This window comes from Sebastes umbrosus, chromosome 7 (genome assembly GCF_015220745.1).
Source record: "Sebastes umbrosus isolate fSebUmb1 chromosome 7, fSebUmb1.pri, whole genome shotgun sequence".
Lineage (NCBI taxonomy): Eukaryota > Metazoa > Chordata > Actinopteri > Perciformes > Sebastidae > Sebastes > Sebastes umbrosus.
This window is the reverse complement of record NC_051275.1, coordinates 1,843,579-1,870,094: the sequence shown is the minus strand read 5'-3', so window position 1 is coordinate 1,870,094 and position 26,516 is coordinate 1,843,579. Positions and strand designations below refer to the sequence as shown.

The window sequence follows — 26,516 nt, the reverse complement described above, 5'->3', positions numbered from 1 at the left end:
CTGTTGTTGCCTGTTGGGCTGCAGTTTGGTTTCTGGACAATATCTGTCATTGTTTTGTGTTGTTAATTGATTTCCAATAATACATATATACATACATTTGCATAAAGCGATCATATTTGCCCACTCCTATGTTGATAAGAGTATTAAATACTTGAAAAAACTCCCTTTAAGGTACATTTTAAACAGAAAACAAATTTGCGATTATTCACGATTAACTATGGACAATCATGCGATTAACCACGATTAAATATCTTAATCGATCGACAGCCCTAATTTTATTGTAAATACAATTTTTAGAATGATCTTGTTGGTTTGCCTTTTAAAAAGCAGAAACTTTGACCTGTAAGCAGATACTTCAACAGATTAATTGGTGCTGAGAAACATGTGCATATGTTTGTTTTAGAGGCCCCTTTCTTCTCCAACAAAGAGCCTGGTGCTGCCAGCCTTGATGCACCCCTGTGCTCCAGTATGGTGGCTATGTGCCTGGACGGCCTGTGTGTCAGGGCTGCTGAGGCCCCTGTCTCCTCTCCAGGGAGCCTCCTTCCACTCGCTCACTTCATCCTCCTGCTGTTGCTGCCCTGTGGGACACGCGAGACAACCAGAGCCCAGATTGAGCCACTCTGGCTTGGCCCTGCTCCATTCCTCCAACAACGCTAATTACATCTCAAATGGTAATAGATGAGGCCTCGTTAGCAGCTCTCACTCCCTTGAAAGATTCACAAACATACATCAGAAGGTCCACTGATCGGCCCGAGCTCCCTCCTTCAAAGGCCGGACTTCACAGGGAGCTGGGGGGCCCGATTCGCTAATTACTTTTGCAGTTCCACGCCGCTGCCCTGTGCACCGCCCGCACCGGGCAGACAGCTTTCCTCGCATTGCCAGCGCTGCTCTCAGACAGGCCTACCCTCAAACCCAGGCCAAACTACACACGCGTGCTAAATATATAATTCAATGATCAAATTAGCTCCACGGCTATTTCTGTCTCTCCGTAAACCAGCTGCTAATTCGATGACATTGCAGAAATCACTCCTCTCGCAGACAGTTTTAACCTCAATTTTGGAAACTCCTGCATGTTAAAGAGAGAAACTAATATGATGTCATTATAGTTCTTGGGGAGAAAAATGCTGACATCTCAACATGAAGTATGCCATTAGTGCTTCCCCTAACAAAATTAGCCTAATTAGGGCTAGAGTTCATTGTTTCATTATCTTACCACAAAGCATGTCATTTTCTGCGCTCAATATTAGAAATGTAATTTTATTCTGCAGAGATTCACTTAATGGGATGAAAATAGATCTGCAGTTCCAACTGTGTTCACTCAAGTGTGTCATCACTTCCTCTGATGTGGGTTGGTACGTACACACACACGTGTGTGTATGTAAATAGAGAGTATAAATGTTTTTTTTTCCTGTTTGTTTTTTTTTTTTTTAAATTAGGGCTGTCAATCGATTAAGATATTTAATCGCGATTAATTGCATGTTTGTCCATAGTTAATTATGATTAATTGCAAATTAATCCCACATTTTTTATCTGTTCAAAATGCACCTTAAAGGGAGATTTGTCAAGTAGTTATTACTCTTATCAATATTGGAGTGGGAAATTATGCTTGCTTTATGCAAATGTATGTATATATTTATTATTGGAAATCAGCAACCAACACAAAACAATGACAAATATTGTCCGGAAACACTCACAGGTACTTCATTAAAGGTCCCATATTGTGCTTATTTTCAGGTTCATACTTGTGTTTTGTGTTTTTACTAGAACATGTTTACAAGCTCTTATGTTAAAAAAAACTTTATTTTCCTCATACTGTCTGCCTGAATATACCTGTATTTACCCTCTGTCTGAAACGCTCCGTTTTAGTGCATTTCAACGGAATTGCAACATAATTGTGTTGCTAGGCAACAGCTTGGGTCTATGTTTACTTCCTGTCAGCTGATGTTATTTACATACACTGCAACAGGAAATAAATTGAGACACATTTAGAATGTTTGTTTAAAACCATGTAATGGTCTAAATATTGTATATTTGTGACATCACAAATGGACAGAAATCCTAACGACTTGTTTCAAACGCAAAATTTATGAATACGGTCTGTGTGTATTTCTACGTATATTGAGCGTTTTGATATGTAGCACTTAAACCTGCTTTAAAATATAAAAGACATGAAAATCTCACTTTTTACAATATGGGACCTTTAAACATAAAACACATGTTCAAATCATAACATGGCAAACTGCAGCCCAACAGGAAACAACAGCTGTCAGTGTGTCAGTGTTCTGACTTGACTATGACTTGTGCCAAACTGCATGTGATAATCATAAAGTGCGCATGTCTGTAAAACTTTGATAGCCCTAAAAAAATACATTGTTTTTTATCACTATTTGATTGTATTTTAGTTTATTAATTTAGCATAATTTCCACCTTTACCTTTTGAAAGGCCAAATGAAGCCTCACCATGAAGAGAAGCTGCTCTTCTGCCTTGTTAAGCCAGTATGTGCATATAAGATATCGACTGGTACATACCTCTATCAGGATCTTTATTGGTTCAGAGCTGTGGCCGGGCTCTCTTCATTGTTTAACTGATTTAATTCCACAGAATCCCATTAGATTTCATTATCATTTGTGTTTTATTCGCTGGCTGTTGTGAAGGAGATGGAGTCAACAGGAAGATTAGACGCCACTCTAATTGTGGTGTGGTTTACAGTGAGCCTGTTTGCCCGCATCGATCCGCTGTGAGAAATAATAATAAAATGGAAGCAAAGCGATGCAGGGGAGGAAGAGGCGGCAGGCGAGCAGGGCTCGTTACTGAAGGAATGATGTATTGATCGCGTCTGACAGGGTGCTGTGGACCGATCAATCCTGATGGGCAAGAGGAGCCTGTTAGGAGATTCTCCTGGGTCGTCAGGGTCACTCACACAACAGGCAATGGGAGAGAAATTAACTCATCAAGGAAAAGGGGGGAGATGGAAAGATGGATGGATGCGAGAATAATCAAGATAGGGTTATGTAGAAAATAATTTAGCATGGTATCATAAGTATCATTTTGCATCATTGGGCTGTGACACCCATACAAATGAACCTACTGCTCTTGACCTCTTCCATACTGGTGTGGGAAAACAAACACTCATGCAAATGAGAAGAGTCATGCAGTGTGTGGACATACTGCTTCTGTATTTGGTAAGCAGCGCCTTGACTGTTCTAAGGGATTTAAAGTTAAGGGTGCCCGACGGAAAGAGTGACGCACTCTGTCAAAATGAAGGTCAAGAGTGAAGAAAAAAAGCGCTGTTGAACAGGTGGATATTTTAGATAATGAGGGAAAAATAAAGCAGACAGGAGAGAGTGTAATGATAGTAGAGATGCAGTATCATCTGTCTCTGCTGTCCAGGATGCCTCTCTCCTTTGCCCTTGAGTACACCACGCCCAGCCTTCCCCAAGCTAATTGATAGCCTGTACGTTAATTTAAGTCAGACATGAGTGGCTGCTATTAATGAAGGTGGAATTTGCTGGTCTGACAGTCCAGCGAGGGCTCGCGGGAGAGTGATCTACAGCTTGAGGCTCAGTCTAGAGGCAGATGCTGTAGAGTAGAGCAGCCATTACGTCTCAAGAAGGCATTCACTGTGAACTCCGAATGAATCCATTTTCACAGCGAAATGACCTCCATAAATTGGTCTAGGGCCCATTTTCGGCGCGCAGAGTGGAAACGCAAGCAAAGTTTTCCTCCTCGATTGCTCGGACAAAACTCATAGAGGATAATGATGGAGCGAGCGGGAGGGGTCACTTGACAGCGCGCAGACGTGAGATTGGGTTTGTTTGTGCTTTATCAGCTATATCGATGGGTCCGTCCGTGCTGGCAGGCCATTTGCATTTAGCTCCCATAATTGCAGCCATTAATAGCGCACACATTTACAACGTATTGTCAGCCATGAAGTGATTATGGTAATCAGCGGATGAATTGGAAAAGGCAATTTTAAACAGCTATTTACTTTTTTTTTTCTCAAACGAGTTGATCGACTTCAATCATGTGAGTGCTCCAGAGAAGAGTGGCTGTGAATTATCTGTGGTAATGATAGGTTTTTAGCTGGGCGAGGGTGTTTGCACTATAATGTGACAAAGCAAACACATGTGCGTTGTTTGTTTCGGCGTGTTTTGCCGGTACTGCAGGGTCATGTTGATGTAAAACATGCAACAATTACCTGGTGAGTTCGCAACTCCTGTTGAGAACGCTAAGTGCTGGTTGTCACTGTGGCATGGGGAGGTCAGGGGTCCCCTTTCCTCGACAGAATGCTCACATCACCTTTCTGCTGTTTAAAGAGAGGCCCTTTGCCCCATCTCCTCTTATCTCCCTCCCATTTCTCCACCTCTCCCCTCCTGCCCTCATATTTAATTCAGTAGCAGTCCACTGTGTGTGTGGGTCACTTCTTAAAGGCTGGACTGGAGCAGGATTTGACCACTTTGGCTCCTTCCTTAATAGTAGCTATATTAACAACAGGTCTCCCATTGACCAGACCACCTTCAATGGCTCATTAATGTAAAACACGTCTTAGAAGTAGTAGACATTTTAAGCATCATTATTTATTTTTTTTAGAGCGCATCCAGTAAAAGGGCGGGGGTGCAGAGGTCCGTGCTGAAATGGACGCAGAGGAAGCAGTCATGCATGAGTGGAGCCCCTAGCTCTTCATTTAAAGACCTCTTTTGGAGGAGGAGAAGGAGGAGGAGGAGGAGGAGGAGGAGGAGGAGGAGGATGCTTTCTTGTGGCTTGTTATGCTTCCCCCCACATTCAGACATGCTGTATGAAAATACAGCCCTCCATCCCAGCTATCATGGATTCAGTTATTCAGTTATTCATGGCTTGAGGCTGAATAATGAAAGATGGTGAAAAAACACTTCACTCTGTTTCTCTGTCTGCCTCTCTCTGTCTCTCTCTCTGTCTCTTGTTCTGGATTGCTACTCAGCTCTTGACTCCTATTGAGCCGGGCCATCTCCAGCATCAGTGAAGTCAATAATATTGGGAGAAAAGTCACTAAAACGGCATTTGACATTCAATAATGCTAATGGAATTTGAAAATGATTAGCTGATCTATACTAATCAAATTGTCTAAATCAGGGTCACACAAATTCATGCACAACACACACTTTCTCTATGTGCATCATAATCTTACATGTTTTTACACTATTTTGCAGCCGTACAGTATGTTTGGCGAGAGCCTCGGCATCTTGACAGTGATCTGTGCCATCAAAGAGCCCAGAGTGATGCAGCACATGAATACAGAAGTAGCTCTTTTTGACGGCTGCGGTGGAGCAGAGGCACGCACAGCACGGCGGCTGCGATTGCCACCACTCTGTTCTGCTCTTTTATGTGGCTGTGGGGAGATGGAGGTGTTTGAAGACAGGGGATAAGGCTGGTGTTGTGACGCTGTCAGCCACCGCTTCGTTCTTCAGCTACAGTCATTTGAAGAAGGCAAGAAAATCCAGCTCTGAGACGTGCCGAGCAGAAACCGGAAACAGACGTAACCTTTGTTTAATTACGTGCGATGCGAAGGGAGGCGGTTTTCTTGCATCGCCTGAGATCTAAATGATCCACGCATGTTGAAAGATACACAACATGTGGTTGTTGGTGTGTGTCGTTGACTTTGCCTTTGTTTTCATGTATAGTGTTATGAATTAACCTTTGCAAAGACAAGTGATTTATTTTACACTCATTTATCTTGATTAAGCCTCCTATGGAGAACACATTAACCCAGAATACATGATCACAGCCATTTATCCCCCCCTCCATAATACTACATCATTTCCAATATGTACCTGTTTGGCTGTGTGTGTCCAGCAGGGGGCAGACCACCAGACAGCCTCGTGGAAGTTGTTATCTGAATGTGTGGCTCTAACTGAGAGAACTGATAAAAGCACACACACTAATTGGGTTTTACAGCAACCACAGTCTCACAATGCTCTTTCATTACCCAGGGGACAGTGCGTCTGGTTGTTTCTGTGTTCAGACATACAGGGGATTTATAGCATCAGTGTGTGTGTGTGTGTGTGTGTGTGTGTGTGCCTGTATCATAGATATGTGTGTCAACCACCCCCACTGATCTGAGAGTGCAGTGACTGTGTGCAATCAGGGATTCCAGCAGAGGCAAGAAAAGCAGCTCAAGTGGTGTCTGCAGCCACACTAAATGTCCACCCCATCCACAGCCCCTACTAATGGCTCCCCGACGTCCCGCTTTCTGGGGTTAGACATGACGATTTCAAATGTCATTGTATCACAGTGACCTTTCATGGACCTGGAATTAATCAAAGAAAAAAAATGGGCCTTCTGTCTTAAATGGCAAGAATAGTCACCTTTGATCCAAGCGTTAGATGGAGTTGTCTTCAGGATGATTTCAGGACGGATCAAAGGCTGTGTTTACTGTAAAAGGTTTGAGCCATGAAATTAGTAGCATTTGTGGGTTTTGTTATTAGCGTGGGAGTGGTAGGCACAGTTTCAAATCCAAATGATGTATTATGTATAAGGTGTAGAAGAAAATATTGAGTATCGCGATAGTACGTTTTGTGATACTGTATCGTTTCTCAAAAACACTTATCAATTTTGAATTCATAATTTACGTGCAAAGATTGACTCAGTCAATACTTTATTTCAGTTAAAAAGAGTTGCCCCCTCTCAGTGTATGCACCCCCTCAAAGTAGTTCTATGATGTTGATGTTACAGGGACTGTGATTAATGCAAATGCAGATCCTGCTGTTCTGATTGCATACAAAGGATACTTTTTTACTCAGATTTTATGCATATGATGGTGTGTTCTTTATATGACAGTTTTCCTAAAATTATATAAAAAATAAAAAATTGCAATATATCGCCTTACTTGTAGTATCGCAATTTATCACAATATATTGAATTGTAACCCCTGTATCATGAAATGTATCGTATTGACAGATTTTTGTGAGTACACAGCCCTAACATTTATTTTAAGATAATTCAAATAAGACATTTTGATAACGATTGTCTGTAATTTCTTAATGATTTGTTTTACATTTTTAAATATGTAATAAGGTACTAATTATAGGGAAACCAAGACTTTCAATCCAAGTAAATATTAGTTCATTATTCATTTATTATTAGAAATTCAATTGTCCATATATGTTGAATTGTACCATTTTTAAGTTTACCTTTAATAAGGGCTGACCCGAATGCTTCGAAGCTTCGACCGTTGCCATGGTAATGATGTGTGGTGTATGTAATAATAATGTATAAATCCCAAAATAGCCCATGAAATCAGGAATAATCCCACAACATTATTCATTATTCATATTAACATGAATTATTATTAGTTATTCTCAAAATGTTATCGCTGTTTGTTGTGTTTAGAGGTGCGTGTGGGTAGAGTAGTGCGTCAGCGGCACTGTCTCGCCGTGCCGTGCCGTGCCGTGCCGTGCCGTGCCGTGCCGTGCTGTGCCGTACATTAAAGCTTCGAATACCTTTGAATATTTCTCACCAAAGCTTCGAAGCCCAAGAATGGTATTCAGGACAGCCCTACCTTTAACCAAGTTATCTTTGGAATCTATTGGATCAATCACTGTCTCTATGGTTTTTGTAATTAGTACCAAATTACTGATTGGAAATCATTATGACGTTGGAATTATTAAGGAATTCTTCAAAAATAAAGCTTTCCTCAATTATAGATTCCCAATGACCACTTCATGTCTACATAGTGTTTGTGTGCATCCCAATCATGGTAGAGTTATAAAACCTTGTTGCCTGTTATCAGCTAACGTCCCTTAATGCCCTTAATGTTCTCTGTGGTTGGAACACACTTGATTTTACCTTCTGGCTCGTACTAGACGCATGCACTAGGCTTCAGTATCAAACACTCATGAGCATCATTCACAGCAGACATGTGGCAGACCACTGCACCCCCTTCCCACAGTCTATCTTTAGGGGTCCTGGCTCAGTGGCTCTAGCTCCTTGAATTATTAGCTAATTGCCAGGTGAAATCAGTATTGATTGTGTGCTGCACAGCAGCTAGTGGTAACAGCAGTATATAGCTGGTCGCAAACTGCATTCTCCTACTGGCTGATATGAAAGCTGGGGAGTGTAAAGATAAAGGACAGTGTGTGGGTGGAAGTGGAAATGCTTGCACACGCATACACACACACACACACACACACACACACACAGTGTCTTTTTAGCGTCGGGTCTTTGCTGCAGAATCTGTGCCCTGGAGAGCTGTGGGATCGCTCTGCTGTGCTGCTGTTGAGCCACTGTCTTGTCCTTGCTATGTAGGTCATCGGTGCCCTCCAACGATATCTTATCCCATCTGCAGTGCAGTCAATACTGTTGACAGAACTCCAAATAGCCTCGGATTAGAAGTTGCCTCATTAACTTTGTTCCTTTGCCTAAATGATTAACCTCACATCTCCAGCCTGCAGAGATGTATTGGACAAGTTTGTAGTACCAACACGGTAAGACACAGTACTGTTTAATCTGCATTTTTGATGTGCTGACTGAGAATATTTAAGGGGGGGGGGATAAACCAGGAGGAAAGAAATGGAGAGGTTTAAAAAAAAAAATGGGGAGGGCTGAGGGACAGAACAGGAATGGTTTAGACACAGCGCTCTGCACTGATCCTGAGCATGGCAGCCAGTGGTGTGTCTCAGATTGTTTCCCATTTGCATGATAATATGAGCATGGATTGACTCACACACACACACACACACACAAACACACACACACACACACACACACACACACACACACACACACACACACCAGGGTTATTACATACAGGCTGACGGTTCCAGCAGGCCAGATTACCTGAGTGAGTATCCTGGGTTTTTACTCCGTGCCCCCGAAATGAATGAAATTCCCCTCATTAGCACGCAGGTTACATAAGCCTGGTGTACAGGTATATCCAGCTGCACTGAGGCAGTAAGCTGATTACAGATGGAACTAACACAATGACTCCTCTGTAATGCAATTAACACGAATTGGATTGTGAAATAAGCAACCGGACTGTCGCGCGCAGAGCGACGCCAGGGAAGCTATAGTTTCGATAAATCATGTAAATGTTCTGCTAAGATAGTTAATGTCAGAGCATTTCAGCACACATGCTGAAGTGTTTATGCACAAACATGTGAGTCAGCTATACAGTAAATCTTCTGTGTGTGCATGCATGTTTGTTGTCTCCTAGGATTTTATTTATCTGAGCTGAGCTGGACTAAAGCAGTGGTTCCCAACCTGGGGTCTGGTCCCCCTTCAGGGGGGACGCCAAAGACCTCAGGGGTGCGGCAGGATTTGTCTGCTCTGAGGTTGTCAAAATTTGATTTGCTCATGTATAACTAAAATTATAATAACACACTTACTTACAAAAATGGGTATATCAAAAACTATTTAAAAAGATATATATTTTTGCTACTTAGTAGCAAAATCTGATGAAATATTCTGCTTCAATCCATATTTGTTGGCATTTAGCCTTTCAAAAACAACATTTTCACTGCAGTCAAAAACCTATTGGCTGTCCTGCTTGACGTACACAAAGAGAGACCCGTACCTGTATTAACGGGGCGGACTAGCTGCAATCTAACAACATCACAAATTACATTTATTTAACCACAATAACAAAACGTCTATTTCGGCTCTAACACTGTTAGTTGTAGTAAATCAATTAATTTGTTCCAAAAAAAAAGAGTTAAAACGGTTAAAAGAAACGTTAATAAATAACTCAAAAGCTGAGCGGCTCAGAGAAGCGGCTCATCTCTTTAAGGAGAAAAGCTGGTCCACCTTAACAGACCACCTTAAGAGGCGGAGCCGGAGTTGCAGGATACAGGAGGTTGGCTCCGGTCTCTGGCTCTCTTGAGCGGAGCGGAGGAGTTGTAGTTTCATAGCATTTATTCACCGACAAATAAACTGTACACACACTGCTACACCTACGATCACAGCTAGAACGCCACCAACAACCTCACACTCACCGCCAACACACACACACACGGTCTGTTGTAAACTCGCTAAAGTTACGCAGACTACGTGTGCAGCGGGGAGCACGAAGCCTCCGGCAATGCTAGAGCTGCTAACGTAGCACAAATACACACACTGTTTGTTTGGGCACTCGCTAAAGTTACGTCGGGCAGACACACAGCTGACAACCTGCTAAACTAAACTAAATGTGTGGTGGAGACTTTTACTGGGAAAGTGTCTGCATGTCCGCGACACTACACGCAGCATCGTAGCTGCTAAGTTAACGCTCCCGGACGGTGAACTGAGGACTCCCGTCAACCAATATCTGTTGTGCTCCTGCAGCTGGTACGAGGCACAAATCTCATCGGTTAACGGTTAATAATCGGTTAACGAGGGTCAGTTATCGGTAAGAAAATGTTCAAAATGAGCACCCCTAGTATCTGCATTCACTTGGCAAATCCATCAAGATATCATCACTTTATTCATGTTGACGAAACTGACGTCTTATATTTATTAAAGAGAGTTGATTTAATAAAAAAAGACTAACTCATTTGAATCACACTGAATCACCTTATTCAAGTTCGAGGATTTGTAATTTCTTTTAGGGTGACGACGTTGGGGGCTCAGCTTTTCTTAGATACAAGTAGGGGAGCTGAGATACTGTACAAGTAGGGGGGGCTTCAAGGAAAATAGGTTGGGAACCACTGGACTAAAGGATTGCAGATGAATGTAACTCCTGCTATTACAGTGATCAGTTTGTTATTAGTGCTGTTGGTGCAGTGCTGGTCAACTGCTTTCCATTCAAACTGACAGATTCTGCAGCACAGACGCTTGAATTGTAATTTGTGTGTGTGTGTGTATGAGTGTGTGCTACTTAGGTGAGCCTAATGTAGCAGTGATTCGCTGAGCAGGCAGCAGCACTGCTACAATTTATTCCAAGTATTTAGATGTTATGTGCAGCATTCAATCACGCTTCAGCAGATGCACATAAAGTATATAGCACATCTTCAGGATGATAGTGGTGCTGGTTGTACGGAGGGGGGGATTTTTCAGATGCACATTCTGACTAAATGGTGAAACGCTTCTTCCCCTTCAATCATAAACAGCTCACACATATATACACACATCAGGGTCATGGAGAAAAAAATCTCTATCCATTGGTGAGGCTGTTGTAAAGGTCATCTCCGTATCCAGTTTAATTTTTGCTCTTCCTCAAGAGTTGAGATCTATAAAGTGATCAATAAATCTCTTTAAATGTCTCTGCATCTGGGCCGCATGTGATTTAACACCCCGCCTCATCTGCTGCCTGCTATCTGTTTGCCACACACTGACAGACCTCAGCCTTCCTCCGCTCACAAATCTTCAGTGTATCCCCCGCCTGAGCCACCCACCTAGAAAACGGCCAGCCCTTTTACATTTGATGGATATCAGAATTGGTTCAAAGTCCTCTGTAAGGTTCTGATCCAGAACCCGGCGGATGATTCCCGGTATGGAAAATGTGTCACCTGTGATCTACGGCGGCGAACACAGTGTCCTTAGGTGTGGGATTCTTCCTTTCAGGCGGTATTGATTGAAGGAAAGATGATCTGAGGAGGCCATTAGGAGGATTGAGGAGGGGGGAAACAGGCAGGGACTGTGATGAACACCTCTCTAATCATTATACCACGTATAGCACTGCCTCCAGCATCAGCCTCACATTCAGATTCACACACACACAAACACACACACACACAGACAGGCAGCCGGACAGCAAAGTAGGATTAGTTTAGAATTTACAGCAGTGTTTTGTTCGTTTAGAGTTTCCGTCGCCATGTTGCAGGGCTGGCTCTGCATCTGCACCAATACACACATGACTGCACACCACTGATGGGTGGGGCTCTGTCACAATGAGCACAACAGTAATGGCACACGCACACACATACACACAAACACGCTGAAATTTTATGATGTCTCCCAGTATCTTCCTGGTCCCGGCATGTAGATGGGTGTCTAGGGAGGGAGGCTGAGTACAGTAAACTGGGCTATCTACAGCTGTTGTGAATCTTCAGTCCTGCAGTACGGCGTGGAGCACTTGGGGCTCATCACACCGAGCGAGATAAAAGCTGCTCAACTCCAGCCGAGAGCTTAATTAAAACGGGGCCGCCATAGCAGAGTGACACCTTTTACAAGCTCCTAACGGCTCTCTGCTCGCCGTTACTGCCAATCCAATTATAGACCAAAACAATAAAATAGACACAGCAGCAAATAGGCTGGCATAAAGAAAAAAGAGGGGGAACCTATTAAAGATTATATGAAGATTCACACAGCGGACTGCAGAACTAGGCTGCAGGGGTTTCACTTTCACCAGAGATGCCCGTGTTAGTGTGCCACACCGGATAAGCGACTGTCTGTGTGTGTGTGTGTGTGTGTGTGTGTGTGTGTGTGTGTGTGTGTGTGTGTGTGTGTGTGCTTGTGTGTGTGTGTTTTGTTCGGTCTCTGAGGGAATCCAGCTGGACACAGTTCAGCAGCATCCTGGGGATTATCTTTCCCTGCGGAAGGTCACTATCTCAATGTCATTAGGCCACAGCTCGCACCACTATGTTGAAGACACACAAACAGCACAAACAGCACTTTTTAGACTTTTTTTTCCAGATCCAGCAAATTCCCTGTTTTCAGAGTTACTCCTCAAGAGCGACAGTGTATCACAGCTGGACTTGTGACATCTGTTACACTTGAACAGCTACGTGAGGAAACTGTGGGGGTCCTATATATTAACCGTAACACTGCAGGTGAGAGGGAGAGGTGGTGAAGAAAGAAAATAATGAGGTATTAAGACATTGTTTGAGGTGGTGTAGGAGGAGAACAAGATGGCAGATGAAAAGACATACTCACTTGTACGACTTGAATTTTCCATTCTAAGACCTGTGTTCTCGTTAGCTTAGAATGAGCCCTTCATATCTATATAGAGTCCTCCATGTTGCTCCGCCATGTTGTTACAGTAGTCCAGAACAGACTAACCAAACACTGGCTCTAGAGAGAGCCTTTCACATTTTCACGTTACCTGAAGGCCACGGTAGTCGTCCAACATGCTTGTGAAACTGTGGTAACGTGAGCCGCCATTTGACTTCCGTTGCTCCTTAAGTAGTGTTGTTATGGTAAACTTAAACTTAAACTTGATTACATTTGTCATATACAAACAGGTACATACAGTACATTCAATTTGACCTCTGCATTTAACCCATCCTAAGCATTGTAGGAGCAGTGGGCTGCTGTAAAGCGCCCAGGGAGCAACTTGGGGTTCAGCGTCTCGCTCAAGGACACTAAGACCTGCAGACAGAAAGAATCGGGGATGGAACCACCAACCTTGTGGTTAAAGGATGAATACTGTACCCACTGAGCGATGGTCTCTGAGGGAGGCGAACGCTGTTATCACGGTTTTGCACTCGGCGGCTCGCGTTACCGCGGTCTTGGAAAGGGAGGAGTGAGCGGAGGGGTACTCTAGATGCCACCAAATCCTACACACTGTACCTTTAATGTTGTTTGGTAACTCATAACCATAAAGCCGGAGTTAATGAGAGTCCCATGCGTTTAGCCTACTTCTATTGTGTTACACAATGCTGATTCACAGTGACTTGTCTGCCTGAGTCTCCCCAGAGTAGGAGGCCCAGAGACCACTAGACTTCAATTCACATCCAAGACAAAAAGCAAACCATGGCCAACTTGTTTTACAGAACTTTATTCTTGATAATAATCAAAACCTCCAGTCACAACAAGATGTAGAGGGAGCAGCTTTTCCAGCTGCTAAAGGGAGTTCAATTATGTTCAGATGTTCCAAAATGCGGCACACTGTTCAGTTCTCAATATGCTTACTCAGACACTATTACACTCCATGTCCCAAAACTCCAGCAGCTCCCATACCATATGATCTGTCACGTTTTAGATGGGACTGATGCAATAGGAGACTAAGAGAGAAGACATCTGCCTGTCTGCCTGAGTGCACTACTTCCTCTCCTCTTCTTCTCACTTTACTTCCTTCTTACCCGATGCAGGAAGCACACCCACCTGCTCCATCGTGATGCCTCACTACCTCTGTCTGTGCTGTCTCTGTGCTGGAATTGGCAGGAAATCAATCCCGCTCTCATCTACAACCCCCTCCTCCTCCTCCTCCCCCCCTTCTCCTTCCCTCACGTCTTTACTCCCCCTTCCGGCTGTAAAGTGTCCATTCTGGACCGAGCACAAGCATCAGCACAACATCATGCCTTATCAGAGCGGGCACAAAGACCCATGGGCACATTGTTCGTCAGTATCAGCCGGCTCCACGCTGTCTGCATCTGCCAAGCCCCGCAAACACATTCAGGACCATAAACAAGACAACAGAATGAGAACTGGAGTGGCCACCAAAATCATTTTTGGGGATAAAAATGCATCTTTAATTGCGGCGCCTGTTAATTACAGACGCGCTATGAGAATGGAAAGAGATAGAGATGGAGAGGAGGATACAGCACATCGTTATTTATTATGCAAATGTATTCCATTTTAGACACAATTAAGTGATTAGAAAGCTGTCGCTCTCTGCTCTCTTTCTTCTCCTTGTCCTTGTCTTTTTCTTTGCTTTTCAGCATATTACTGTAATGAAGCCATTACTTCTTCAAGTGAATTTTAATGAGTTTTTTACTAACATTTTAATGAGCTATACATTACCATAAAGCATGGATTAGGCTAAATTGAATTCTGTGTATGTGAGAATGTGTATGTATATGTGTGTGTCTGTGTGTGTGTGTGTTGGTATTGTTAAAGGAAAGGGGTCCATTAAGAGTTAATTATATTGTTTCTCAGGAGCAGTGATTTTTCAGCACATTTTTCCTGGATGGGCCAGCAGAATCGCCCACTGTGGTCCCACTGTCATTATTGTGCTGCCCAGGGGCTTGTTAGGCCAAATTAGGGGCGCTGTTTGAAAAATGAGCTTTGAACGGGGGCTGCTGTTTAAATAAGGATGTTTGTTTAGGCTTATCTATTGAATCAGATGGGGAGGCGCAGTATGTGGTACGAGTTTGATGGAATGCACTCCATTCATTTACAGTCAGCCCCATTTATTCAGCACCTCTTGTGCTCCCTGCCACCTCTTCAGTTTGACCTTGATCAGGCATCCCCTCGTCATCCCCTGTTGTGTTATGCCTCGCCTCTTTTCTCTCACCAGAGCACACATGCTCGGTCTCTTTTATTCCATCCGAGGCTCTATTAAAGATGCACATTTCACATGATATCGCCACCTGTGATTTCCCCCCACTATGGTATCGCCGCGGACCATATGATTCTCTTTACCTTCGCTTCTTTCCATATTTCCTGCATCTTATCTGTGAAAGTGACAGTGTTATTTACAATCCCTTAGCTCAGGATTTTGCAGATAGGGAGGATGGTGGTGGAGGAGATCATATCGGGCCTGGCCGTGGTCTGTGGAGAATGATCGGGCATGCATGTATATGGCTTCATCTGCAAAAGCCTCACCTGCAGTCTGTGCAGAGAAAGCTCTGACAAGCGAGTGAAAGTGAGCGGAGGGGGCGAGAAGCAACGCACGGGACAACGCTGTGGGATTGAACTGAGAAGATGGAAGAAAAAGAAAAACAGAGGATGACCTCTGATGGTGATATGAGAGAATAAGACAGACAGAGAGGGATGGTGATGAGCTGTGCTAATGATGAGAGTCTCTACTCTGTTCTCAGAGGAGGTACAGCCTTGGGCACCGCCAGCCGGCCATATTTGTGCAGCTGTTTCTCCGGTCTGACCTGCAACCCCTCGGTGGAGGAATATAGGGGATATGTGTGAACCTGCTGCTCGCCTGCCTGCTGAGGGGGTAATTTCTGCATCTGGATGGGGGGGCAAAGGTCAGCCCTGGCCGGTGGGAGGGCAAACGAGCGAGTCGGAGCAGGAGAAAAAGCTTGCATCCAGACAAATGGAGCACATCTCCTTTCACGGTGTAGTAATATATAGGGTGGCATTATCCTTCTCCCGCCTTCAGCGTCAACAGTAATACAAAACATCAATGACAGCACATAGAGTGGATTTGGTGTGTGTTTGTCAAGTGACATATATATTGTCTCTCTTCTCTAAGGGTGGAATTGAAAATGGCGGTATTGTAATAGCACTCTGCCGGATGAAGCGCAAAAAGCACTCGAACGAAATGATATTATAGCTCGGAGCTACCTCTCTACAGCTCTCCGAGGTTGTGTGTGTGCATGGTTTATTTTCTAATCAGAGTGTGGGTAGAAGGTGGTGGGTCTGGGTGCCGGGGTATTGCCCCGGGCCTCTAGCTGTTGTAATTTCTCTCTGTGTTTCTTAGCCCCTGACCCAGGAGTGTATCTATGAAAGCGCGGAGGGTCTTTTCTCGGCAGTAAATGAGGAGGGAAAAGTAATAACAACCACGCAAACATTCACATTTGCAGGATTACAAAAAGATACCAAAGCCCTGCAGCTTTTAGAAATATTCCGCAGTTTGTCAGGTTTGTGTAGAGGTTTTTGTGTGTGCGGTCTATCAAAGTGATGTAAATGTCAAAACGGAGGGGGAAAAAAAAATCAGTTTTAGACATCAGTCTGTGGTGTTGTGGCGTGAGCACAACCTTTGTGAGCCAAAGCTAGGTGTAGGTGAATGCATTTGTCAGCACTTATCTCGGTATGCAGGCTGGACGCTTCAGTCAAGGCTCCCCACTAATCTTACCGACAAGCGGTGTCACCCTCCAGTGAGTAATATCTTGGGTGGGAGAAGAGGGTGCACTGTACGAAATATCTCTCCTCACCTGTCCTTGCCCTGCCACCTCTTCGCTATGACGCCGGGTGTGTGTGCTGTCATGTATCTGCATCGGATTTTTTTTTTGTGCTGAGTCTATCAAGAACTAGGGCTGTCAATCGATTAAAATATTTCATTGCGATTAATCGTATGATTGTTCATATTTAATCGTAATTAATCGCAAATTAATCTCACATTTTTATCTGTTCAAAATGTACGTTAAATGGAGGTTTTTCAGGTATTCAATACTCTTATCAACATGGGAGTCGGCAAATATGCTGCTTTATGCAAATGTATGTGTATATTTATTATTGGAAATCAATTAACAACCCAACACAATGACAGATATTGTCCAGAAACCCTCACAGGTACTGCATTTAGCATAAAAAATATACTTGAATCATAACATGGTAAACTGCAGCCCAACAGGCAACAACAGCTGTCAGTGTGTCAGTGTGCTGACTTGACTATGACTTGCCCCAAACTGCATGTGATTATCATAAAGTGGGCATGTCTGTAAGGGGAGACTCGTGGGTACCCATAGAACCCATTCACATTCACTGATCTGGAGGTCAGAGGTCAAGGGACCCCTTTGAAAATGGCCATGCCAGTTTTTCCTCACCAAAATTTAGCGTAAGTTTGGAGCGTTATTTAATCTCCTTCGCGACAAGCTAGTATGACATGTTTAGCACTGATGGTCTCTTTAGGTTTTCTATTTTCATATTGCAAGTTACGTTAATGCGTTACAGAAATTAGTGCCGTTAAAATAAATTTTTGTTAATGCGTTATTATCGCGTTAACTTTGACAGCCTTAGTAAGAACACACACACATAGGCAGACCTCCCTAATGGTTGCTAGCACAGCCCCCCCCACCCCCTGCCAATGTAGGACAATCTGGTCCACAAAGTTACTGTGTGGGTGTCTCCTTTTTGTTTTTAGTTTGGCAAAGACCTCCACTCTCAACCCCTCGGCTGTTTCTCAGTGCAAATTGCAACCTGACTCCCTCCCCTTTAAGTTGTAGGAGTTGAAACAGTGCCAGCTGAAAGAGCTGTAGATTTGCCATGCTTTGCCCCCCGCCTGATGCTCTTTCATTCAAATCAGCCCACTCCTCTGATATTTGGGATATAAATAAATAAATAAAATACGTGAGGCAGATTAATATTATTCAGATATGGGTTCTTTTTAGCCTGCAGCCGGATTGACAGATGTAGCACTTGCCAACGGAGGGGTGTAAATGTAAAAATATATAAATATTAATAAGCAAGTAAGCAAGACGGCAGAGTTTGGGGCCTGCTGGAACTCCATGGGAGGTGAGATGTTTTCAGTGGAAGAAGAGCGAAGAGTGTTTCAGGGGGATAGAGAGGCAATTACCTTACGTCTGTCGGCTGATTCGGGCCTGAATGCCTACAGGGCCTCGGAGTTGGAGAGTGCAAATTCTGACGGCAAACACGCAGCAGACCCAGTTAATGATGCACACATATCAGATAAACTTCATATAGGTTAACAGAGAAAACAGTCATGTTATGATTCTAATACAAAAGCATTCACTTTCCTTATGATCCCCGACACACAGGGCAGTTCAGCCCACGGAGGTGCCTGCAGGCAACATGAGATACATGCTCATACTGTAATGAAGCACTGAGGGGATGAATATTTGAGTTGTGTGTGTGTGCTTTAACCGTAGGAGGGTGACCTTGATGACCTTGTAGTTAGGGCCCTGTTCAGACCTGGCATTAACATGCGTCCCGAGTGATCGGATCACAAGTGGACAGCTTTAAGTACGTCTGTTCACACCTGGCATTAGAATGCGTCTCCACATGCTTTTCCAGTGACCACTTGTGATTGGATCTGACTTCCCCGCTCTATATGCAAATAAACACATAGTAAACACACGGCTGATACAGCAGACGCTGTGACGTAATATTACATGGATGTTAGTAGTAATATCCTACATATTTGTGAGTTCGGGTACATTGTATTAACATCAAAAATAAAGGTTATTGTACCAGCCGTCCCCGGGGACCTCCATGCCGCCGACATCGCTGCCTTCACCAGGCAACAGCTGGGTACAGAGCCTCAGTGTCTGGGATGAGAGCGAACGAGCGGGCGGGTGTCAGCTCCATGCAAAGCACCGGAACAAAAACACTACGACAGTATGATAATAATGCACTTCCCGTGCCTAGTCTGATAGTCTGTAGATGTGTAGCCTATGGATAAAGTACATTTTTATTAAAATACAGTTGTACCGACAGAATACAGTAGAGCACAGAAGCCGTCTCCATGCCGCGAGGCTCACATCTGCCTGTCTATTCACACGAGGAGCGCAGTGCGACCCCGCGGATCCCAGCCCAACGTCAGATGAAAGGCGGACCTTAATGTGGCCCAGGACACATTCACATACACACTGCTAAAAGAATGTGGCCATATGTGGCCCAGACCATCTCTGAATGTGGTCTGAGCGATCAGATCTCAATGCTTCCTCAATGCGTCTTGAGTGCGTTCACACCTGTACTTAGAGCTGTCCACTTGTGATCGGAACACTCTGGATGCATGTTGATACCAGGTGTGAACAGGGCCTAGGATTAGACAGTGTGCTAAAGTGTATTTGGATTGGCCCCTACCCCCATTTACTTAGTAAATGTATCTGTTCAGAATGTTTTCTCGGTATTAGCGAGCTCTGAACCGACACACAGGGCGTAATCCCTCACCAGCGGTGTGTCATCTGTTTGCTTGCTTGTAGTGTTTAATCCTCAACAAGTGTGTGTATATCACATTTTATTTGCTGTATCTCGTGGCCACTCTTTTTTTAATTTTTCTACGTTTTGTGTATTTATTCAGATTGCCGGGCGGGGATGCATCTACTGTGACGTGCCGTGCAGTATTAGATTAGATCAGACAGCACGGCACCAGCACCTTAATGATGCACCTAACGTGTGTTTCTTTTGTCACTGTTCCGTTTCAAAGGGAATTGATTCTGACAAAGATCCCATGGGTGCTATCAGCAATGAATGGAAAGGAGCAATTAAATCCAGCGCGATCTTGAAAACAACAGGCTGTGCAAGGTCCAAACCAGGCTGTGATTTTAAACCGCAGGACTTCTGTTTGTAATGCAAATACAGAGAGCCCAGCGGTGGCGGCTGTTATGCCCACCCCGGCCAGGGGGTCCGCAACGCTGGTTCTGGCTAATTACCTTAGCTCTTATAGGGCAGCCCTGCATTAGAGAGAGAAAACCTCTACCTCTTCTGTATTCTCTCCTGTGTAAAGGTTTCATTTGAATTCATGTCACACAAAAGTCCCACTCTGTACCCCGGTGCATCCCCAGGATAATTGGGTTGAAAGCATCCTCGCTTCCTCCGTCCTTCTTCTCCTTGGTCCAAATAAATAAATAAGAAGACAATGGCTGTCTTTAGAGAGGGTAAGAAGAGTGAATGAAAAGATGAGAGAAGCCTGCGGCGCGGGGACCAGTTATCCCCTCTTATAATCCTGGACCCTCCCCACCATTGTCCCCGGTGTTATGTGGAATTTACATAAGGACCCGTGGTGCTGCCCTTAATTTAGCCCTCCTCAAGCATCTTCAAACATCCTCCAATAAGCTCAGTACTTTTATCCTTCAGAGGAATCATGTGTCCGTTGCTGCCGCGTGGATGGACACTGCTGAAGCTGAAATTCCTAAAGTGCTACTCCACAGATTGGATTTATTGTAGATCAAATGGGGAAAGATCTGTAGGAGTGCACACAGCGGGAGAGAGCCAGAGCGACCCCTGGTTTACTGCATTAGGTATTATGTACGTATGTTCACTCATTGGTATGGACGTTGTATCCTGCTAGTTTAGCATGTTAGTGTACATTTGTGTGCTCATGTGTGTGTTTGTGTGTGACAGCTGCTTGCCGTGCTTTATAATGAGCTGGTGTCGTGTGTTTTGTTGAACACTTTTCCGGGTGAGAGGCTATCTCTGTGATGAAAGGCCTACCTGAGGGTGATTAGATACAAGGCCACAGTTTTTCATCAGACCACCCACTGTTTTTTTTGTGCATTAGCACATATCTGGTTTGTGTGCAAGTGTGTAAATGTGTACATGCTAGCAAAGTGAAGCAGCATTGCACCCCTGTGAGCTCTCACATGTGAATGACACCAGGCTTCAGGGCGTTCTGTCTCTGTTTGTTCTGCTACCTCCACAGGGACCTCCATTAGCTCCAATTAGCTTTCACTTGTGCTCGCCTTGTCAGATGAAGCTGCACATCCCATTTAAATAGCCACAATGAAAGCTGCATGCATTCACACTGTGTTGTGCATACAATGTAATACATACTGGTGCAGTGCCCATGACTATGACTGAGGCATGACCCACTCTGCCTCTGATTGGCTAGTACTCAATGCCTTTTTTTGGTTGGATTGGTTATGTTTAGGCATGAGGGCGGGTCATGTCTTTGCCATAGTAGGAAAAAATGTCACGTTCGGGGCGTGGCCATTCGGAATGGGCCGATTGCTTGGCTCCCAGTATTGCTGCTTGTATTGCTGCTTGTAGCGTTGTTGGGAACCACTCATCCTATCGCTTTGAGAGCCAGCTATAGCAAAACTGTATGGAAAATCAAAAATCCCAAAAAGTAACTTTTCCCGGCTTGGTCCAGAGATGTTCTTTACCAAATTTGGTGACGATTGCTCAAAATCTTTAGGAGGAGTAGCGTAAAAACTGATTTGGACACAATTCAAAATGGCGGTAATGGACTTACATGCATATATTTGTCTGGACCCACAGAATCCAGGATGTTCCTGAGATTTAAAATTAAAACGTAACATGTGTTGTTATAGTGCCACCATCTGGCCAATTTGCACCACATTCGGCACTGCACTCCCTTGGGTCCTCAGCAATACACCCGCAAAGGATACACATGCAGAGATCCCTTGCTTTATAGTTACATGAAAACATTTAAAAAATGGTGGACTTTAACATTTTGGCATTTAAATTCAACATTATGCTACACAATTGCCCTCTTCCTTAACCATTTCCTCCTTTTCCCCCTCAGTGCTGCGAGATGACTTCAGACAAAACCCGACAGACGTGGTGGTGGCAGCAGGGGAGCCGGCGATCCTTGAGTGTGTTCCTCCCAGAGGCCATCCTGAACCCACCATCTACTGGAAGAAAGACAAAGTGCGAATAGACGACAAGGATGATAGGATCACCGTGAGTATTATAACCATCCGTTTTAATACCTGCACTCAATAGGAAGTGTCTTTTTAGTCTTTGGGCACATAGGAAAACATATCTTGCTTCTGGAAGCCATTGAACACATTTAACAGTGTTTTCATGTGTTGGAAGCAAGTGAAGGATCATTCCTTTGTTGTTTCTGTGTATAGGGAAGAGAAAAAGGGTGAAAAATGTAACAACAGTAGAAAAAAAAATCTAAATGTAATATCTGTGTATTTAAGGAAAAACTGTTTTTTTCTTTAGATTCGAGGAGGGAAGCTAATGATTTCCAACACAAGAAAGAGCGACGCTGCCATGTACATCTGTGTGGGTACCAACATGGTCGGAGAGAGGGACAGCGAGACGGCACAAGTTACAGTGTTTGGTAAGCTTTGTTTCTCTAGAGCAACCTTCATACATGTCACTGTATATTCTCAGTTACTATAGAGCTCTCAACCTGGTGTATGTCTCCAATGTATGTTGAGCTGAAAAGTAGAAATACCTTTGGGCCGTTTGCTTTCTCAGTGGAATTTTAATTCCTGGGTATCATGCTTTTTAAGGCTTTTGCTACATTTCTTTGTCCATATAATGATCTTAGAAGAGGACTTGAAGACTAAGAGAATGACTGAGGTAGAATTTCTAAGAGAGAAAATAGTGAGTAGACAGCAGGGATCATTCTGTAAGATGCCACTGTATGGAATATATGCATGCACTTTAAATTCACACACATGAACCCACTGCATTACATCATAAAGTTATCTATTTCTATCCTCTGTACCCATCCTGCAGAGCGACCAACCTTCCTCCGGAGGCCCATCAACCAGGTGGTCTTGGAAGAGGAGATGGTGGAGTTCCGCTGCCAAGTACAAGGAGACCCTCAGCCAAATGTACGCTGGAGGAAAGACGACATCGATGTTCCTCGTGGGAGGTATGTGCATCTACAGGAATATTCTCAAAAAAGTGCTTTATTTCAAGAGAGAATGGTTTCTTAAGATGCTGATACGATGTGTGTGTGTGTGTGTGTGTGTGTGTGTGTGTGTGTGTGTGTGTAGCAGTGGTGTGACAGGCTGCACTTAATGTAAAGGAGCTGTGATATCAGTCTGAGTGACTGTTTCAAACTAATGATAACTCACACTGCCAGCTCTCACCTGGCCCGGCTGCCAGGGGGCATTAAATAGCTCTATTAGGCTGTACACAATGTGCATTACACATTCAGCATAAAGTGACTCCACCCTTAGGTGCCCCACAGCCATAACAGGAGTAGACAGTGTCTCATGTCAAGGAAAGGGTTCTGCGTGAAGACAAACAGATATTGAGCTCGACAATTAAAACGGAGTGACGGGTAAGTGGGGCGGGGAGGCTGAAAGGTAGGAGCAGAAACAATATGGCACACTGCAAAGCAGACAGAGACAGATAGAATGACAGGAGATACAAAGAGACAGCAGCTGACGTGGCCCTCAAGTGTCTGTGTACAGGTGCAGCTGTTCAGGTGAAGTCTTGGAACAGAAACCTAGAAGATAATCACTCCTTCCCTTACACATTTAACCCCATTCAGTCTCTGTACCTTCACTGACATGACACATGCATTCGCTCACAGTTACAAAAACAGAGACTGATGAAAGAAAAAGAAACACAAGTCTGTAATTTACAGCTATAGTCTGTCTCACTTCCTGTAAGAAAAAAAGCCACTGATGACATAGTGATAGTGTTCTTTTTGGATCCCGTGTGTCGGCCTGTTGCTTCACCGTGAGTCACCGGACTCAAAGTCAACAGCAGTGTCATTGTCGGGAGCGGACTTCAAAGAGACCAGCGCTGTGTCCCCAGCCAACGAGCCAGTCACGCACACCGCTTGGATCACCTCATAAAATACACACTCAGTGGACCTGACATCACTCAAGGCTAGCTGCAGAGCCGAGCGTGGGCGGGTTGTTTGTGTCTGATAAGGATTTGGTTCACTGGGCAGTTCGACACGAGCACCGTGCCAAAGCAAACACATTGAAGTATTTCACTCATGTCTTTGATAGGGAGTTGGCTCGGTGGAAATGAGTTCATTTTGTACACTAATTAACAGATTTATAGCGGAGTAGGATGAGTGTCATGTGCCTGCGTCCTCCTTGCTAACTGTCTCGGCCCTTTGAAGTTTGGCCTTATTTGAATACAGGAAAGAGCACATGAAAAAGATACTGCCGGAATTAATAAGCGATAAATATCGCAATGTTTCTAATTACAATGCGAGGGCCTTTGTTTTCCTCGCTATATTTAATTCTGCAGTTTTGCTTTGAAGCAGAAAAGCAAGCATGAAAACTGCGATATTCTAATTCTGACATTTTCTGCAGCCTTTGTTGCGTGCCAAAAAAGAAGACTGGTATTGTTAAGTGACGAACTGTTACTGCTCTCTCTACTGCTTATCCTCACTTAGTAAACATCAAACAGGGCTTCTCTCTGACTGACTGAGGAATTGTTTAAAATCCCACGCAAGAATAGTTTCCAGTTTGATAACTGGCAAGCGCTCGGAAGGAGAAGAAATAAAACAGCTACTGTAGCACTGTGTCATTGCACTGTGGGCGTATGTAGCTGTATCAGTAGTGGACTTCACCATAGGAATAAGAGGCGACTAAAGATCAAGCACTTCTATATGCAGAGGGGCCTTTGTTTGCTCTTTATCAGAAAAGGTTACAGTGTCCTTATTATTATGGTAAGCTGTAAAAAGAGAGACTTACTGTAGTAAGACTGCTCCCTCTTTACCATCAGATTGTTTTAACTTGTCTTTGCTGGTCCCTTGACAATCGTTGTGCATGCCTGCGTCCTTCTGCGGGTGTTTGTGTGTGCAACTTTTATACTGGGAAGAAGGGAGATGGAGCCTCAGCTGAGTAAACAGCTCTTTAATATGCTCAGTGGCTCCAGCAGCCTCCCAGGCAAACACATGCACACGCTGGCACATAGACATAAAGCACACCAGGATGGCACCGGCTCCAGTCTCTGTGGGATAGAGGAGGAGATAGAGACGGCACAAGAATGGTTTCAATTAGAGGACAAAGACAATAGTGCTGCTCGTTTGCCTCTGTGTGGGTGTTTTACTGTGTTTATATATATATATATATATATATAAAAAAAAGATTAAAATCACCAAACAAACTTCTATACTCTAGGACACTAGTCAACAGGGTTTATTATTAAATAAAATAGGTAAATTAAATATGTTTCAGTGGACATTATGATGAGAAATCCCTGTGAAAACATTTAAATCACAGTTTGGCACATGACAGAGTAAATAGCTAAAAATGTCAAGGAACATCAGGTGCATTCATTATGATTGGGGATTTAGACATTTGCATGGATCTTAATCTAAATGAGAAAATATTCAGGATAAAAGAACAGTGTGTAACATTTCTGGGGATCTATTGGTAGAATTTGAATTAGGGATGCACCCATCCAAATTTTTCAGTCCCGATAGCGATACCTGGGCTTTGGGTATCGCCCGATACCGAGTACCGATCCGATACCTGTGTTTAATTAATAAGCTGTATGCCTCACTGTATGAAAGTGACTGGGATCATTCTTTTATGTGTAAGGCAACATCAGGCTTGACTTAAACATTGCTTTCCTAACTTTGTAAAACAAAATGTGACCAATAAATACATAGATATACATTTATTTAATTGCTATTTATTATTTAAACAATAAATTGTACACCAACAACTTGGTAAAAAATCATCAAAATTATCAGGAATTACAATTTAAGTGTAAACCTTAACTTAAACAGGAATTAAAATTATATATATATTTTTGATATAATCATAAAATTGAATTGAATAGATCGGCCCCATTGTCACCGATATCCGATCCAGCTATTTGAGTCAGTATCGGCCCGATATCAGTATCGGTCCCATATCAGTATCGGTATTGGTGCATCCCTAATTGGATAATAATATTACTTAGTGTGGTGTTTTTTTTGTATATAATCACCTGAAAATAAGAATCGTTCTGTTTTCGTTACCTTAGAATGAGCCGTTTATATCTACATATGGAGAGGCTCCTCTTCACAGAGCTGTCCTCCACGTTTCTACCCTAGCCCAGAAACCAAACAATGGCTATATTCTTATTTTCACATTTCCGTGTCGGCCAACGTGGTTCTTCTACACACTTGGCAAACGGGAGAAGTTTCAATTGGTTGCAATCTGCAACCTCGTCGCTGGATGCCACCAGATCTTACATACTGCACCTTTAAGTTGTTTACGTGAGTTGCTTAAAGCACTTTGTCGTTCATGTTTCTGTTTGCACGCTACGGAGCACCACCCATTTAATGATTCAGTGCTTAACCTTGAATCTTATTGGTTCCTTCTAGACTGTATGTTACCCAATGCCAAATTACGGAATCTGGTTCTCTACTGAAAGAGATCCCAAGTTCAAATTATATTACTTTTTTATATTGTTATTAATAAACAGTAAGTGTGTCAAATTATCAAATGGTTCTTTCTGAATTCCCATTATACATTTTCAGTAGGGAGAGGACTGGAGTCTGTGAGGTGGTGGTGTTAAATACATGCAGTCCACCACACACAAAATTAGTTATAGGAAGGCAGACCAGCCAAGACAGAATAATTACCTGTAGCTGAAA

The 26,516-nt window shown here is 43.5% G+C and overlaps 1 protein-coding gene across 7 annotated transcripts in view; it reads left to right on the top strand.

The window, feature by feature from the left end:
• robo2 (roundabout, axon guidance receptor, homolog 2 (Drosophila)) overlaps positions 1–26,516 on the top strand; it is a 353,842-nt gene that overhangs the window by 247,339 nt on the left and 79,987 nt on the right. For all 7 annotated transcript variants that reach the window (XM_037776246.1, XM_037776242.1, XM_037776244.1 and 4 more), the window contains exons 3-5: positions 21,738–21,895; positions 22,163–22,283; positions 22,688–22,826. In XM_037776246.1, the coding sequence (XP_037632174.1) occupies positions 21,738–21,895; positions 22,163–22,283; positions 22,688–22,826 (418 nt within the window). The remainder of the gene's footprint in view (positions 1–21,737; positions 21,896–22,162; positions 22,284–22,687; positions 22,827–26,516) is intronic.